General features: G+C 37.8%; 1 protein-coding gene across 3 annotated transcripts in view; it reads left to right on the forward strand.

Annotated features, from left to right (window-relative positions):
* Positions 1-3,273: 3,273 nt before the first annotated feature.
* Positions 3,274-17,841, forward strand: part of LOC124266645 (WD repeat domain phosphoinositide-interacting protein 2-like) — a 31,461-nt gene continuing 16,893 nt past the window's right edge. Inside the window, exons 1-6 of one of the 3 annotated variants that reach the window (XM_046701446.1) lie at positions 3,274-3,452; positions 3,589-3,671; positions 11,361-11,527; positions 12,543-12,737; positions 15,476-15,568; positions 16,001-16,071. In XM_046701446.1, coding sequence (XP_046557402.1) covers positions 3,382-3,452; positions 3,589-3,671; positions 11,361-11,527; positions 12,543-12,737; positions 15,476-15,568; positions 16,001-16,071 — 680 coding nt within the window. In that variant the 5' untranslated portion in view covers positions 3,274-3,381. The remainder of the gene's footprint in view (positions 3,453-3,588; positions 3,672-11,360; positions 11,528-12,542; positions 12,738-15,475; positions 15,569-16,000; positions 16,072-17,841) is intronic. The other 2 variants (XM_046701448.1, XM_046701447.1) reach the window with 2 other exon arrangements.

A 17,841-nucleotide genomic window follows, 5' to 3' on the forward strand; every position in this document is an offset into this window, starting at 1 on the left:
ACGTTCAACATATATGCTGCAGTTACAAATACTCATATTTAACACGAGTACATAATTCAGTACATTTTGTTGAATATTTCTGTGCTTTAGTCACGAACAATAGTTTATTAGAGCAAATTGGGGGCACGTACGCGTGAAGGTCCCGATTAGAATGAATCTTAATTCAACTATTATGTGGCAGTTTTATTCATTGTGTAACAATTCCGAATGTAATACATTGTACCTGTTGGCATACAGTAAGGGGACAGTGGTGTGCTTTATATTTAGACTTGTGGTAGATTTGTACAGGATTTTGGAAGGTACTACAAACCCGTGCGCCTTTCCACTGTATTCTGACCTGGAGAGTTGGTGAATCTTCAAGAGTATTTTTCTTGGGTATACAAGGGGAGAGCTAACTCTTGCCTCTCATCTCCCATTACAAGTCTCAAATTTTATTCCGTAGTTTAGGCCACATGGCCCATAGTACAATTGTGTTGCAAGATATTTCAATCGTCGTCACATGACCATAATTACATTAAGAAGATCTTAAGCTAAATATTTTTAGCAGATATATAGATGTTAAACGTAATATATTTACATCATGTGTGTAATATTTGTTGCAAAGTTAATCTAATTTTACAATATTTTTTGATGGACAAGAAGTATTCATTACGGAGTAGAAAATATCTATTACAGATAAAGAAAACACGGTATTCATTTTCTACAACATTCATATCACAGTGCAAACAAATTGATTCTATATCAGAATTATCATTGACTTTCTTTTTACGTTGTTGATTCACCCTGAAATCATGAAGATTTACCCTTTTCTCCCATTACATTTCAAGTTACAAGAACACCTGCATTTTGTGGAGGTCATTCTTACCCTGGATATACAGCTTACCATAATTGTCTTTAGTCACTGATTTTGTACCCGTGAAGTTCCGGGGTAGAATGAGCCTTCAGTAACCCATGCTTATCGTAAGAGGCGACTAACGGGATCGGGTGGTCAGGCTCGCTGGGTTGGTTGACACATGTCACCGGTTCTTAATTGCACAGATCGATGCTCATGCTGTTGATGATCACTGGATTGTCTGGTCCAGATTCCATTATTTACAGCCCGCCGCCATATAACTGGAATATTGCTGAGTGCGGCGTAAAACTAAACTCACTCACTGATTTGTATTGTTCGGTTTTTGAATTTGTATTGCCACGCTATTTTGTAGCGCCACTGTAATACCTTTGTAGGGATTTGAATTAATTTATAAACTATAGTTAATTTTATCAAATTTCTTTGTTTTCTGTTAGCTTCACATTTCTTATTTGGGCTGATTTCCGATACACTTCTGCATTAGTTTCAACTTGACAATCAAAACGTCACACAACCTATGCTTGTCGCAAGAAACGACTAACGGGAACTGGTGGTCAAGCTATTTTACAAAAAAAATATCATTTTTATTTAATCTGTCCTTGTTTCGAAGAACAGAAACATCTGTATACCTTAAATGACCCAATATTCCGAATTTTGTCTTGTTACGAGGACAACTATTCACTAAATTAGTTTAAAAATAACTGCCTTTTTGTAAACTTATTATGCGAAAATTTCGATAAGTGGGTTAACATCTATCTTATCATTTCATGTATTTCTTTTGTTGCAACATTGAATGTCCTCTGAATGCCATTGTATTTTGTACTTGTATTTGTATAGTGTGTGTGTTCTTGTATAGCATGGACTACGGCCTGAAAGTAATCAAGTTCAGTTCAGTTGATGCATGTTATGGTATCCCAAATGATCGAAGCTCGTGATGTCAATCACTGGATTGTCTGGTCCAGATTTATCCTATACAGACCGCCGGTAAATATTTTGAATACTGCTGAGTTCATCATTAAAACAACAAACAAAGGCATTGGGGACTTTGACGACAAAGGACATGGTTTATGCACACATATGCTGTTCTTGCCAGGAAGCTGCATTAATTTGACGTCGTCTTCCTCACCATCCGAGTAACACCCCGGTTCGGCTAGACACATGTGTATGTTGTTTAAAGCGACAGCAGAAATATTCATATAACAGCGGTCTGTAAATTATCTAGCCTTGCAAACGTTGTTGTGTGGGTGGAATTTCTACGAGTGGCACATGTTGCCTATAGCCAGTGATGTTTGTAAACCACCGTAAACATCAAGTTAAAGTTCACTTCCTATCACCACATATACAGTATTCTGGTTCTGGGAGTGCTTGTTAAAATCTAAGAGAATATGCCAAATGTGTTTCACGAAAGTTATAAGTGGTTATTGGTTTTTCAAATAGTGGGATCCTATATGACATTCACTACACATCCAGAAATTATAAGTAAGTACATTACCATAGATCTATAAGCTCTCGAAGCATTTGTACATGTTTTCGACACATTTTTGTTCTAATTAAACACTGTTGCGTGATTAATTATTCAGTGATACGTAATCATGGTACTATGTCAGTGCGACCTTTAAAGATCCATATATGCATTTATTTGATGAATTCAATTTTTATACCAAATATTTGTTTGCCAAGAAAACAAATCACCACAACCATGATTTCCTTATGGGTAAATTACATCTTGTGAAGATCGATGTGGCTGTGCTTAGGTTTACTGTTGGTAGGGTTACTCTCTAGTACTCCGCCCTTTAAGAAACGGCAGTTACTCTATCACCCATTGCACTAAAAAGCTTGCATTAGGCCAGTCTCTTCTGATTTCAGAATGCGCGTTTGTTTACAAACAAGAGAAAAAGTCCAGTCACGTGATATGCAAATTAGCATGTTCTGGTATTCCTTATACACATATTGTGTGAACTAAAGAGCTACGAGTTGAGTGTGTGCCAATTTGTTTTGGCTGGCATCCCATGACGGAGGACGATAGAATTCCTAGCTCAGAAACTTTGTGGCTAATAAAATTAAGTTCTACACTCCTGACATCAAGAAAAATCTACCCGAGAAAGGTTTCCTCAGCGGAACCAGTCTCCCTGGCGGGACGTATCGACCTTACACTACACAGTGCAATACAAAGTACCTTTTTCATGTTTTACTTCTTTTGAAAACTGTTTATTCTAGTTTTTCTCCTGTAATTATTATGAGTGTTTTATAATCAACCAATAAACCATTCAAATGGCAATGCAATGTGCGTACAACAGTTTAAATAGTTTATACCGATGTGAAGATAATGTTTTGTGCGTGTAGTTTTGAGAGTTATGTGCCCTTGTCTTCCTCTATGACGTCAGTTAAGATGGACCAATCAACGAGCCTGTAACAAAGACGTTCGTCTGTAGTTATTGTCAGCTTTATGGCCATCTCTGTTTTGCTTGTGACAGCGGAGAGGCAAAACGGACTACATCTACAATACTGTCTCTTCGGGCGTCTCTGGCCTAATGAACCTAGCAAGCCAGGCCGGGGAGCAGCAGTCTAACCTGTTGTTTGTCAATTTTAATCAAGATTGCACGTATGTTGATGCTTATTTTCACCAGAAATTCCCAGTCGTAATTACCACCCCTGACCCAATTTCGTTTGTTTTTGTTTGGCAAATGCCTCCCATCTCAGCTGACTGCAACGCTAACTGTTGTCAATTTTTATTTCAGGTCCATCGCTGTCGGTACCAAATGTGGATATAAACTATTCTCGCTCAGCTCTGTCGATAAACTTGAACCTATCTATGATAATGGTAAGGTGTCAATTTTCACACAGTTTGCAATTTTATTCTTTGCAAGTCTTGTGGCCTAGTATTAGAAATGTCAGGGATATTTTTGGATATGACGGATTCATGTCGTGCTTAGAGCTGTTGCACCACGTCCATGAAGTTATTAATATACGAACATGTCTTTGTATAACAGGTGTTTGCTTGCCTTTCAAATATTGTAAGATGTGCAATACACTGGGTAAAATTTGTCAATATCTCACTCGATGTTTACAAGAACTTGTAGATGTTTTGTTTGAATTCACAGCTGTTACTGCTTGTAATAGATTTATTGATAATGCAGGCAAAACAAGAGTAACATGAGAAAAGATACAATATTTATCATCATGCTTATTTTATGTATTATAAAGTGGTCATTTCCATTTGTAATCCATTCTAGTACAAATTTCCACATATCTTATCAGTGTAAACAATGATGTCTCACAAACATCATGAATAGCTCTTGACACTGTTACAGTGTTTGGTCAACATGTCAAGGTTTCCATTCAGGTTCACATAAGTTCAGTTGGTTAAATTACCTCAGTCAATATCTTATTGTCATGTCAATATTCACTCTGTATTGATCAGGTGAATCTGCCCACACAAAGAAATTCCGAAGTTTTTACCATACAATCTGATTATTTTGAAGCACTGAAAATTTCACTCTGCTGATGCCACTCTCTTTTCAGGTAGTTTCTGTTGATATTTTTTTGACAAAACTCATTTTGTACCTGTAAGGCAAGTTGGTATCAAACAAATGTAAGTCAACTTGGACTAGAACATATCTGTGTACTATGACTTGACATACATGTACTTTGTTCATGATGTGCCTAAAACTTACTTACTTATGTATAAATCTGTGTCATGTATACGTTTAGTAATACAATTTTGGTAAATCTGCATAATTTTATATTTTATATTAAAAGCGTTAAATGGTCATGTGATTTCAAAACAATAGCACCCTGTGATTGTTTTTAAAATTGACAAACAGTCGATTTCACTTGATAAAGCAAAAAAGTAGGTCAGTAACAGTTTCTAAACTAATTTTTGGAAACATTACACATATGTATGATGGCATCTGTGTTTCAATTCAACAGTTAATTGTACAATTGAACTTCTCTGTTTGTAGGTAATATGGTTTAGGTTTAAAATTGAATATGAAGTAGCACTGTCAATACTTTCATGTCTGATTGCCCTTTGTCCAAGCAGAAGAAAAGGTTTCTATTCTGTTAAGTGTTGCCACCTGCTACTGAACAACCTCCAATGGATGCTAATTGCATTAGAAGATTTTGGTCCTTATGTAATCAATCATGCCTTGGGTTAAGGTGGCTGGAACACTTGATTGATCTGCCCTCCAGGCTCTTTGCACTTGACCGACTCATTGACCAGGACAGTCAAATCCTCCACAGGTCATGTTCACTCATGTGCTGAGGAATGAACTGAACATACTCAGTGGAATGTTGACTGCTTGGAGTTTACGGAGTTGTATATTTGCTTGTTACCTTGACTCGTAGGGAAGGCTTTTGTCTATGTGGTTTTCATTAATGTCATTCATTTGGTTGAAGTTGCATGAGATTGTCAAGATAGATACAGGGCTATAATTAGCCAGCTGGAATTGTCTTACTTTCACAGAAGCAATATTAAGCTGTACAGAAGCAAAATATTTCGGGTTGTTATTGTTGTACTAAAAGTCAAAGTTGTTGCATTTCAATTTCATAGTTGAAATAGTATTTTTACCAGAGATTTGTTCAGAAAAGAATTTGGTATGAAACCAACAAAACAACAAAGAAATATTTTACAATTAGCAGTTGTATTCTGAAATTGACAAAGTTTTCAAACCAAGATTAACATATATAATCCCAGAAATATAGTTATCTTGTTAGATAATATTAAAAATATATCCGCTGATCTGAGTGTAGTATTCAGGGCAACAATAGGTAATTAAAGATTGTCTGACTTTCAAAATCATTTTTTTTGTAATAAACTCTGAAGAAAACCAGCATCCTAACAACCCTGCATGATACAATGTTACCTTAGTGGATGGTTTCACATTGCGAAAAGAAATAATACGTCTACGACCTTTTTAGTTCAAACCATTGTGTTTAGTAGAGATCCAACAGGACCAGTAGATTTTTCTATGCGCTGGTCGTTTTGACCAATGAGAAATTTTGGTCAGTGTTAAACACTGATCAGTCACAGTCCTGGATTCAATATCAGTACATAATAGAATGTGTGAAACCTGTTTGATCTGACATGATATTGCTTTGATAGCAACACAAGGACTCATTTTCACAACAATGAACGGTTGATTGACACAATGTGTGACTTATTCTTAGCCCAAATGTTTTGTTTAATGTGGTCAGATAGAAAGTTCTATGTCATTATCTACAGTACAACATAGTTACCATATACTGTAACTGTCACACTTTACTTTGTTAAAATGTAAATGCAGACACTGTCTTCTTAAGCAGTGTGGGGCGGTCTAGTGGTTAAAGCGGTCTATTGGTTAAAGCGTTCGCTGGTCACGCCAAAGACCAGGGTTCGATTCCCCACATGGGTACACATGGTACAATGTGTGAAGCCTATTTCTTGTGTCCCTGTCATGATATTGCTGGAATATTGCTAAAAGCAGCCTAAACCTAAACTCACTCACTCTTTTGTCATGTATAGCATCATATATATCTCTATGGGTAACCGTGGTAAAGGTGATCAAGGTTATCAGGATTCTAGTAAGTAGATGGCAAAAATCTTGCAAGTGTTGGTACCACTGATGAAGATCTTTTTTTTATGCTCTGCTTTTTAGTATCTTATCGTCGTAGTACAGTACAACCAGAAATTATTGAGAATTTAAAGATTGTAATTTTTGTTCAGGTTTCATGATCGGTGATAGATTTCCTCGACTTTTCTGCCAACCCATTGAATGCAGCTCAGTTCTAATTGTCTCCTTACAGACAGCCACAGTTCCTCTATCAGTTTTCTAAACGCCTTCGTTTGTTTTTTAGAAACAAGAATACCAAGCCGCCTCCTGTCACCGACAGTCAATTTTCTGGGCCTACCTGCGCCTCCCTGATGCTCAATGCCATATCCATTTGCAATATTTTTCAAAACACGATAAACAGTGGACAAAGGGATGCTTGTTCTACTTGAAATCACTTTAGCTGATCTGATGTCCTTGTTATAATACTCTAAAATCAACTTCCCCTTCTCTAAATCATCCATACTGAGGATCACTGAAAATGTCGTCTGCTAGCAAGTAAACAAAGGGGGATAACTCTTCACAAACTAATGAAAAAGGATTAACAGAGTTGTCTCTCTTGAATGAACCCAAGCACTTGATAGCTGGTCAAGGTTGTTTTTACTAGAAATCCAATTAAACATATTCCTAAAATTCTCAATAATTTCTGGTCATACTATATCTTCCTATTTTATTAATATTTTCATTGTTCCCACCCTCCAACATATTGTCACCCTGTTTGCCGCTGTGATGTTGCTGGAATATTTCTAAAAGGCGTAAAACCAAACTCAGTCAGTCACCCTGTTTGAATAAGTTGTTGAAATGTACCGGTAGTACTAAACTGTCACCTCCACTCATGAAGTAAATAAGTTAATTGTTTTCAAATGTAATAGGTATGTACAAAAAATAAATAATAATAATGATGTGTTTAGTCTACCCCAGCTCAGTATGAACTGAGAAAACATCAAAACATTTACATTTTGCATGATCATAGACGAGGCTTGTTTCCCAGGGTGATCTACATGTTCAACAACTGTTTGTGTTTAAGTACACCTGTTAAACCAGGCACAGTGTGTTCGTCATGTGTCTCTTGAATTGATATATTTTTTTCCCAAGTACTTGAATCAAGGGACCTTTGAAAAAGTTTATTTTTAAATACCAGTTGTAGGAAGATAGCATAAAGACAAACATTTACATTCATTTCAGCAAACAAAACAGGGCCTTCATTTTCGAAGCTCTCTTAGCTCTAAGATAGTCGTGAGTTAACGTTGATGTATGGCATTTACGACTATCTTAGGGCTAAGAGAGCTTCGAAAATCTATGCCCAGGCTTTTAGCATGATTAGGGCTAAATTAATTGATAATCAGAAATATCTAATCATGTTATCACATGTTATCACTATATATTTGTGATTGCACTTTCTCAGTTATGGAAAATATTGTTGCTGGGAAGAATTATTCATGATTATTGATATGAAAACAAAACCATTGATAAACTGTTTTGACAAAATTAAGTTTAATTTTACATGCATAATACAGAAAGTACAACATTATTCAGAGGCAACTTCTAGATTATGTTCAGAAAGCTGTTTCAGTTAATAATCAATGAATTAATGTGTCACCACTTGCCAGTGACTTGAAGTATGGGTATTTTTTCAGACTTTATTTTTCATTTTGCCCCACGTTTCTCCAATTTTTGTGAATAATCGATCAATATTTAGAAAATGATTATTGATGTCAATGATCTATATTGATACTGATAGCTCGAGAGGCTGATATTCCTGTCACTTTTATCAGTCATTTGATAGTTGTTAATCGTTACACACATCATGCACATACAGACCAATGACGGTCCGGGTTAGAACAATGGCCTTCAGTAACCCATGCTTGTCGTAAGAGGCGACTAACGAGATCGGGTGGTCCTTACTGGCTTGGTTGACATGTCATCGGTTCCCAGTTGCGCAGATCGATGCTCATGCTGTTTGATCACTGGATTGTCTGGTCCAGACTCGATTGTTTACAGACCACTGCCATATAGCTGGAATATTGCTGAATGCGGCGTAAAACTCACTCACTCACTCATGCACATACTATTATATTAGTTTGTCTCACAGTCCCTGAACCAAGGTGTTTTCCTTCCTCCCAGCAATTGATGTCATTCATATCTGTAAGTGATGCAGGTCCAGATTTTCTTCAGGTTCTGAATGTCACTAAGGTTCTTCTCCACTTTAAATAGAGTTACTTGATACTGGTATTTGTTTCCATCAACGTTATTTATTTTAAGAGACTCAGTGTTTCTCTAACTATCATGTTAACAGGAACTGATTTTGAGTTTTCTAATTATGATCCAGGAATTTGTGAAAGTCATGCCTCAGTCAAGTCACTAATGGGACTGTCTTACAAGGAAGTGTAATTCTGATCAGTGGTAACCATGGTAACACCATGAACAAACATCAACAAATCATCACGATATATTCAAACACTTTGTTGCACATAATATGTGCATTGATATCATTAAGAATGAAACATTATCAGATTATACTGAAAAAATATATTTTCATTATTGCTCATTGACCGGAATGACCCTGTTGTCTTTTCCACCAATTCCATTGTGCTTTATTGTATAAGTATTACAGTTAATACAGTTAGTTCATTAGCAACATGCTCTTCAAAGAACTCAAGAGTTTAGGGATGTAGGGGAACTGTCAAATTATCACAATTTGTTTCCCTTTACTAGTCCTACATCAAAATGAATTTAATAGAACAAATTGTATCATCAGTGTTATGCTTGACGATCGATAGTCACAATAGTTGCAATTGGTTATTAATAATTGATATGTTATGCAACCTTCAAACCTGCCTGACTGGTTGGACAGCAAGAATAATGATGACTTTGGATTAGAGTTACTTCCCTTCATACTGTTGCAATAGTTTACAAATGTCTCAATACTATTGCAGGATTGCTGGCTACCATTGAAATACAATCACAATAGTGAAAATACCTCTCAATTTGCCTGCCCAAAACACTTAGTTAGAAATTCAAGGTAAATCCTTATTACATGTGGAATGACTGAAAGTGTTCAACTTATTCACCCAATATGTTTATCCTCGCCACTTTACTCATACATTATTTTCAAATCTAAACAAGATTCACAAAGTTGGTAAACAGACCACAAGCTGTATTTCACTAACATCCAGTTAATATGGTTGAGGGGCTGTGGGGTAGCCCAGTGGTCAAAGCATCACGCCGGAGGACCTAGTTCAATTCCCCACATGGGTACAATGTGTAAAGCCCATGTCTGGTGTCCCTGCCATGATATTGCTGGAATATTGCTAAAAGCGGCGTAAAACCCAACTCACTCAATAGTATGGTTGACGTTTTAAAATATTCCCAACCTGCTGTAAAATGTATCTCTCATCATGCTCAGTGGCTGTCATTTATACAAAACCAATCACCATGATTAGCAACTTATCAGATCATAATATTTCTTTGTCATTGCTGTCTTAAGACAGTTACCATGGTAACACATAGTAACTGTCAGCGTTAATAGGTGTTTTGCATGTTATGTGGATTATTTGTGACCTACATCATGTATTTATGGAGAATTCATTTAATATGTCACAACTGGTTTGTTACTACAGAAGCAAAGCCAGGTAAAAAGCTTTTGTTGAACATCATCTACATGAAAGTCTTACTATACACTTTAATCCAGGAGAGCCCTGTGAAAACATCTAGGCATTATTAAAGCTCACATTGTAGGATAGGTAAGAAAATATATGAAGTTTATATATGCTGTTATTCATACACACCCCAGTTGTTGTGATGCCAGATTTTGTTTTACAAGGAGTGCAAAACATATGTTAAAAGTGACTTAGATACATTTTGGAATACACAAGTTGAAATTAAAATGATTTCTAATATGGAGTAGTGTGGAATTGTTTATTACTCAGTTAAACTCACTATATTACCTTATATCAAAGTCTATCTCCAAAGTCTAGTATTTAACAATAAGATGCTAATTCTAAATTTGTTTACACCAAACTAAAGCTACACCAGCTCATATCTCAATATGTCACAATACAGTGGTTTTTTTACAATACCCAACCCTACTAGCGTTATCAAATGGGTGGTCTCTTCATGGGGGAGTCATAATATATACCAGATATACTACAAGCACTATTCAGCTTGTGATAGGGATTTCTGTTTTCCCAGGATTCACCATATTGATTATATTATAGGGTATCAACAATTTAGGTACCATTTCATTCATATTTCTTGTAAATTGTTTCAGAGTACTGATAATTGTAATGTCATTTATATACTTAGTTTCCATTGTATGAAAGTTGCACTTCCTAGAATATAATATAATGTCTATTATTTCAACGCGGCAATAAAAAGACCAAACACAATGAAAATGAACAATAACAGAACATACGAAAACAGTCATGGTATGACTCACAAAATGTACCTGAGGATTCAGACATTTTAGGGATGCGTTCATCTATTATGCAAAGTACATTCCTAAATTACAACTACATATTACTTTATTAGGTAGGTCATTTTATGGATATGTGACATGACATTCACCGAATTCTCAGTTTAATTTTAATTTATTTTGTTTATCCATTGCCTTGGACAATAATGTATAATAAATGTAAAAGCCATTGAAAGACATCATACATATTACTTTATTAGGTAGGTCATCAGGGATATGTGACATGACATTCACCGAGTCTCAGTTAATGTTTATGGTTGCCTTGGGGCAAGACGAGACAAATGTGTTGCACACAGGTTAACAGTCGTTAACCCTGAGACTTGTTTGAGTATATCAGTGACTATAGATTACTGCACATTCACAAACTGTGCACATTTTGAAGACCGTGAGTCACCCATTGTTGTAATCAGCTGTTTTAGTTTTAAGGGTTTGCCATCTTTTGTTCCAGATACGGATGATATCTGTATTGTCGAACGGTTATTTTCAAGCAGTCTGGTTGCCATTGTTAGTCTATCATCACCACGGAAGTTAAAAGTATGTCATTTCAAGAAGGGGACGGAAATCTGCAACTACAGCTACTCAAATTCTATATTAGCAGTCAAGTTAAACCGACAGGTAAGTCCTCCTCCATGCAAGTGGCATTATTCAGATCCCAGAGTGGTTAGTGTTCACGAATGGTGTTTCAAAGTCACAGGACATTGGGTCCTGTAAGTTTCAGATGTCTGTCTGACCCATTGAAAATGCACAGGACCCATGAAATAAAATTATACACACATTTCAGATTTAATATTTCTTATAAATGACATTGAAATTATTAACAAACATAAGATTTATAAACAGCAAACAAGTGTCACATGTCACATAAAACAACCTCAGTCAAAGTCACTGTGAAATATACAGTCAGACACTGGGGCCGGCAGGTTGTAGACTTCTGTCTGACCGTTGGCGAATCTGCCGGATTTGTCAGAGGGTCAGACGCTATTCGTGAACACTGGTGGTTGCCATGATTGTAGTGTGGATTCCAGAAGCCTTCAGTACCCTGTGCATTAATGTGCAAACTACAGTGTGGGGTAGTCATGTGGTTAAAGCATTCACTTGTCACGCTGAAAGCCAGGGTTTGATTCTCCATATGAGTCAGATTTCCCGGTGTGCCCCAGCATGATGGCAGAAGTGTTGCTGAAAGCTAGAACTTTACTCTCTCCAAAGTGTCTTCTGAGAACAAGTACAAATTAGATGGTTTTCCACTCAATATGTCTCAATTGTATCTCACAGCTTTCTAATGTTTCTGGGGCTATACCATGTGTACATATTTGGTATTCCTAGATTGTTTGTTCATGTGGTCATTATGATACTGTAACTGACAATGCTATGGAATTACATTTATGCTGTCACTCAAACAATATTTCATGGTGAAATTGAGTTTTTCCATAAATATGATAAATTATTTTGTAGGTTATTTGTTTGCTTGTTTGTTTGTTTATTTATTTACCAAAGTTTATACGTGGTGAAGATTATACACATGAATAATATGTGTATACGTCAGTGTGATGTGAAAAGTCATGATGATTAGCCAACATAATGGCTATCCACACAAGTATCAAACTATAATATGGTATGCCCTGTACAACAGAGATTAATAGTATGCCTGGAAGAGAGCCTGTATATACACAACATCCGGGACATGAAGGTCCTCCACACAATCAGGGACACTCCCTCCAACCCCATCGGACTCTGCGCTCTCGCCGTCAGCAATGACAACTGTTTCCTTGCCTACCCAGGAAGCAACCAGATCGGGGAAGTGCAGATCTTCGACACGATCAACTTGGTAAGTGAAGTGTGCTTCCACCTTGATGCCATATGTTTTCAGTTTGTAATGAAAATGTTGGCCTGGTGGCTATCAAAGGTATGGATTGCCTAAGTTTAGGCTTCAAAGTGTATGTTAACACAGGGCTACAGATAAAGGGCATACAGGCGTAATGTAAGCCCTCAAAATCAATTAAGTCGACACAATATCAGATTTCAAAGTATGGTCGTAATGCGCACATAAATACTAGCAAATGCGATCTAACATTTAATTTCCGTCGCGTGTCGTGCAAATGGAAATCTATTTGGGATAAATACTTGTTCAGTTTCTTTTGCGAAGCCTGATTTGACACATAAGGAAACACCGACAGTAGGAATCCCTTGCATTGCCATACAGCGATATGCGTCGCTATTTTTCGATTGGCTAAAACTACACTGTTCCTATTTATATTTAAAAAAACTTTACACATTATTAGAGCCCTATCCAAGTATTGTAAGGTGATATCGAGACATTTCGAACAACACCCAAAGTGATTGGATGAAGTAAAGGTCATGGTCACTCAGTGTTAGTTTGGCACAGAATAAGTTTTTATGATAACTCAAGTGTTAATGATTGGACTTTAGTGAAACACAGCATGCACATCTGTTACATGTCTAAGGTTGGATCTTGATTGCATTGACAGCTGTTGGAAGACCTCCATATAAGGGCAGATATCAAGTTATATAACATTGTTAATATTTCATGAAATATAAGGTTATTTCATAAATAATCAAAGGAATATGCAGCCTGTTTAGAATTACTCTGAACACGGTCAATAATTAACTGTATACCTATGTTATACAGGATGGTGTCAAATCTCATTGTTGCTTTGAAGGTCATTCAGTGACTTAATAGTTTCGAAGTAAACATTTGTTTCACAAGTATTTGTAACACAACAATAGTTTACAGGTAGTAATGTTGCATGTAAGTGGATGATGTTTAAAATCAATGTCCCTCAAGGGAAGTAGACATCCCAAAACTGAGCATTTGTGATTTTAATCCTCAGAATTAAGTATCTCTTGGCAGCGCATGACTGAGAGTGAAGGTCAAGGTCATTAAACTGGAAATATTCATCATGCTTAGGGACCATTATGGCTGGGGGTGATGATTTTAAGAAGGGTGTCATTCATTTTGATCTGGGGAGATAGAGGGGTCATCAATTTTGTGCACATGTACTTGGGGTGGGAGTGGGAGGGGTCAGCAATTTTGTAAATAAAAATATTTAAGAATTATGCATAAAAATATGGGCAAGTGTTGGGGTGTCATTGATTTTGTACATGACATATAACATGGGGGGGCATTTGGCATGGGTTTCTTTACAGGAAGTCATGTTGTTAAACTGGAAGTTCTTACATTGGGTATTCATCACAGGTGATTTTTAAAGTGGAAAATATCAAGCATGTCGAGTAAATCACTTTTTCCAAATACTGATTAATGGGACAAGACTTTGTTATTGAGAAATTTGCTGTAGTCATGAAATAGATGAATGGTTTAGGAACAGAGTGTATCTGAGAAGAGTTCTTACACAGTTCCTGTGTTTTCTTTAAGTTGATTCCGCTGTGGGAATGGTAGGAACCCAGCTCGTTAGTGCTTGTTGTTAGCCGGTTTTCAACTTCACTCAGGTAACATATTGGCTAGGGCTAGTCAATACTATAGTCTGTGGCAAAAACTGTTGACAGTACCACCCTGAACCTCACCTGTACCATTTTCAGTAGAATTTGATGTTATTATGTTAACTATTATTTGCTGAGCTTACCAGAAGGTGCAGAATTGGACAAGACTAGGGCAATGGACTAGCGGTGAAGTCACATGCTAACATCGTCATGCTTATCGTTGTCAGCTGTTACATGCCACTGATGCCAGGTTGTGATGATAGCTATGCAGATGGCTTCAAGCAGAGGAACTTGTCTGTATAAATGTCTTGACAGAAATTTATTTCTGAGATAACACAACAGCACATGGATTCCCTTCATTATAACTTTCCTGTCTTTGTGTTTGTTTATGAAAGAGACATAAGTGTTGTTGCAAAAAATGCTGAAGTACTTCAAGACTTGATTCAGAGTTAGCAAGTATTTCACAAACCTTTCAGTTATGGGACAGAAGGGGTCTCCAGTACGCTTATGCCTGTCTCTGAAGTATTGAGAAAATGACTTCTACAGAATATCATTCATGAAACATTGGCAGTGTCTCCTATGCCTGTCTGCCAGGGGCTTGTCAGACCTAATTAGTGTCAGGTGGTTACAAATGTCATGAATTGCTGCTCATGCTGTTGATCACTGGACTGTCTGGCCCAGATTTGATTATTTACAGACCACGGCCATACAGCTGGAATACTGCTGAGTGTGGTGTTAAACAACAAACCAACCAACTGCTCATACTATTGACCATTGGATCAAATATTCACTCTTCACCAACCCATGTTTGTCATTGAGAGGCAGCTAATAGGATCACATGGCCAGGCTCACTGATTTGGTGGATGTCTCTCATCATGTCACAATGTTTATACAGATCGATGTTCGTGATGCCAATCATTGAATTGTTGGGTTGAGACTTGATTATTTACAGACTGCCATCATATAGAAGGAATATTGCTGAGTGTAGCAGTAAGCAACAACAACAGCATCAACATGCATGATTATTCACATGTTGCATGTCTGTGACTGAAATATGGCTGCCTGCATCATCACACAACACTTATTCATCTGACCTTATTCTTGCAGAGGGCAGTGACCATGATCCCAGCTCATGACAACCCCTTGGCAGCCCTAGCTTTCAGTGCAAAGGGAGACAGATTGGCTACAGCCTCAGAAAAGGTATGTCTCTTATAGTGCGATAAACAGGAACATTTAGAAACCATTACATGATGATAAATATCTAATCAATTGGAAATGGTCAGTAAAAAGCAAAAGCAGATACATTGTAGTTCTGCTGGCACTATTTGAAAATATGTGGAACGTAAGAAATTGATGCATATTTTTACTAGTCCTGAACCCCAATCCACAAAGTGTTCGTGGAATTACAGCATTCGCAATCCTCTGATAAACTATATAGTTAAGATAGCTTGTAACGCTGCGAACACTTTGGACCCTGATATGTTGTAATTTAGACCAACAAGGAAATGCTACTGATCCTTCATGAAATTACTTCATAACACATGTTGATGTTTATGTTATGTACAAGAAAATGTATGTAGATGTATGGATATCTTTATTTGTGTAATAAAATACCTTTCCATCGCTGTCCAGGGAACAGTCATTCGGGTCTTCTCTATACCAGATGGCCAGAAAATCTTTGAGTTCAGGAGAGGGGTGAAAAGGTCAGTAGATACGTTATTCATTTAATATGACATATTTTTCCTTATCCTGACTCATGCTTATATGCTTATCTCCTTCCTCTATGCGAATGGTAGTGGAACACTTGAATCCCTTGAAGTTCCCGAAGAGGACGTAAAAGTTCACTCACCCACGAGTTGCCTCCCTTTCCCCGCGCAAACAGTCATCTGACCTGCCATGCTTGTCACTCTCACCTTCAACCATCCGCTTGGGCGAGCACTGGAGTCCCGTATACGGCACCATATCCTTTAATATTTAGATCCTTTTATCCAAATTCAGCTGTGTATGGTTTCTGGTTATATTTAACTTTAATTGTAAGCCAAAATTTTGAAAAAATTATTCATATTTTACATTTGATGAAATCTTGCAGTGGTTGCAGGTACCGGTTATCAGCGGCTGATCCTCACCCCCAATGTCCGTCATGTATTAGTCCATGTTCTTCCAGCTTGCGTAGCAGATATTGTATTAATTTACCAGATTGGCAATTTAATCGTTATTTGTCTTACTTTTTTAAACGTGCGATGGTTTCTAGATAAAAAGCCGGTAACCTTATGTTGTTAACTACTGCTGTAATTCATAACGCAGGTGATTTGCCGAGTACGTTCCAGGGACAGTCGGCTGTGGCTAGTCGGGACTCAGCCAGGTCCAAGAAGAGATCTGCTTCTACTGAGATTGACGCCAGCGGGGAGTAAGAAAAAGATGTCCTCATTGTCTGCGACGAAGAAGAAGTCATCTTCATCTAGAACTTCGTCGAAGTCAACTGCGTTCCAGTAAAACAACGCAGAGGTCGATTAATGAAGACATTGTGCCTCCTGACGAAGCAGATGTTTATGCTGACCCCCCGATACTGCTACCTGAAGTACCAGTAAGATCATCGACACAGTCTACTTCCACGGCGACACGATCGTCCCCTGCAACCTCGACAGCCGTTCAACTATTTGAAGATCAGCCGTTAGCAACGCAGACGTCTGTCAACATAGACAACGACAGCGTAGCATCGTCGCAGTTGCAAGTAGACTCACTTGACGCCTCAGCGTTCTTTACCGCTTCATCTACACCGCATATCAGTTCCGGCCTACAACGCAGAAGTTCGACCCAGGTGACATTATGAGTCAGTTTACAACGCAGATGATGGCGATGATGGAGCAGATGTTCGCTGAAGAGAGAGCATCCCTGAGTCTACGAGAGGTTCGGCGAACATCCCAGAATCTACAAGAGGTTCGTCGAACGTCCCTGAGTCAACTAGAGGTTCTGCAAACCCTAACGTTTGAGAACGTCAGACGGAGGAAGATGCCCCTCGAGATCCAGTCGTTCTACATAAGTATCCCACAGCACTCATACACACAGATCAGCGTCGTCACGTTCATACGAACATTTGTGGAAGGAAGGTTCATCAAGCGTCACGTTCAGTGAAGGAAGGTTCACGGAAGGAAGGTTCACCGAACCCGGAAGTATCTGAGGAAGAGGGCCACTTCATCTTCTCGGAAGCAGAGGTCACATCGTGGATTGCTAATAGACTGGACTGGACTGGACTCCCCTCCAAGGAATTGGATGCAGCATTCACATACAAGATGTGGAATGATGACTTCGACACCCTCATGATTCCACCAATTGAACCGATCTCCAAGGTGTCTGCTAACCTCCATGCAGCGTTTGAGAAAAGCAACCCGACACCAGAATCAACATCTACCTACATTCAATGCTAGGAGGTTCCCTCTGCATCATATGGACCCTTTTTGAGAGCACCAGCTTGG

This window comes from Haliotis rubra, unplaced genomic scaffold (assembly GCF_003918875.1).
Source record: "Haliotis rubra isolate DU_JTF1 unplaced genomic scaffold, ASM391887v1 Scf127, whole genome shotgun sequence".
NCBI lineage: Eukaryota > Metazoa > Mollusca > Gastropoda > Lepetellida > Haliotidae > Haliotis > Haliotis rubra.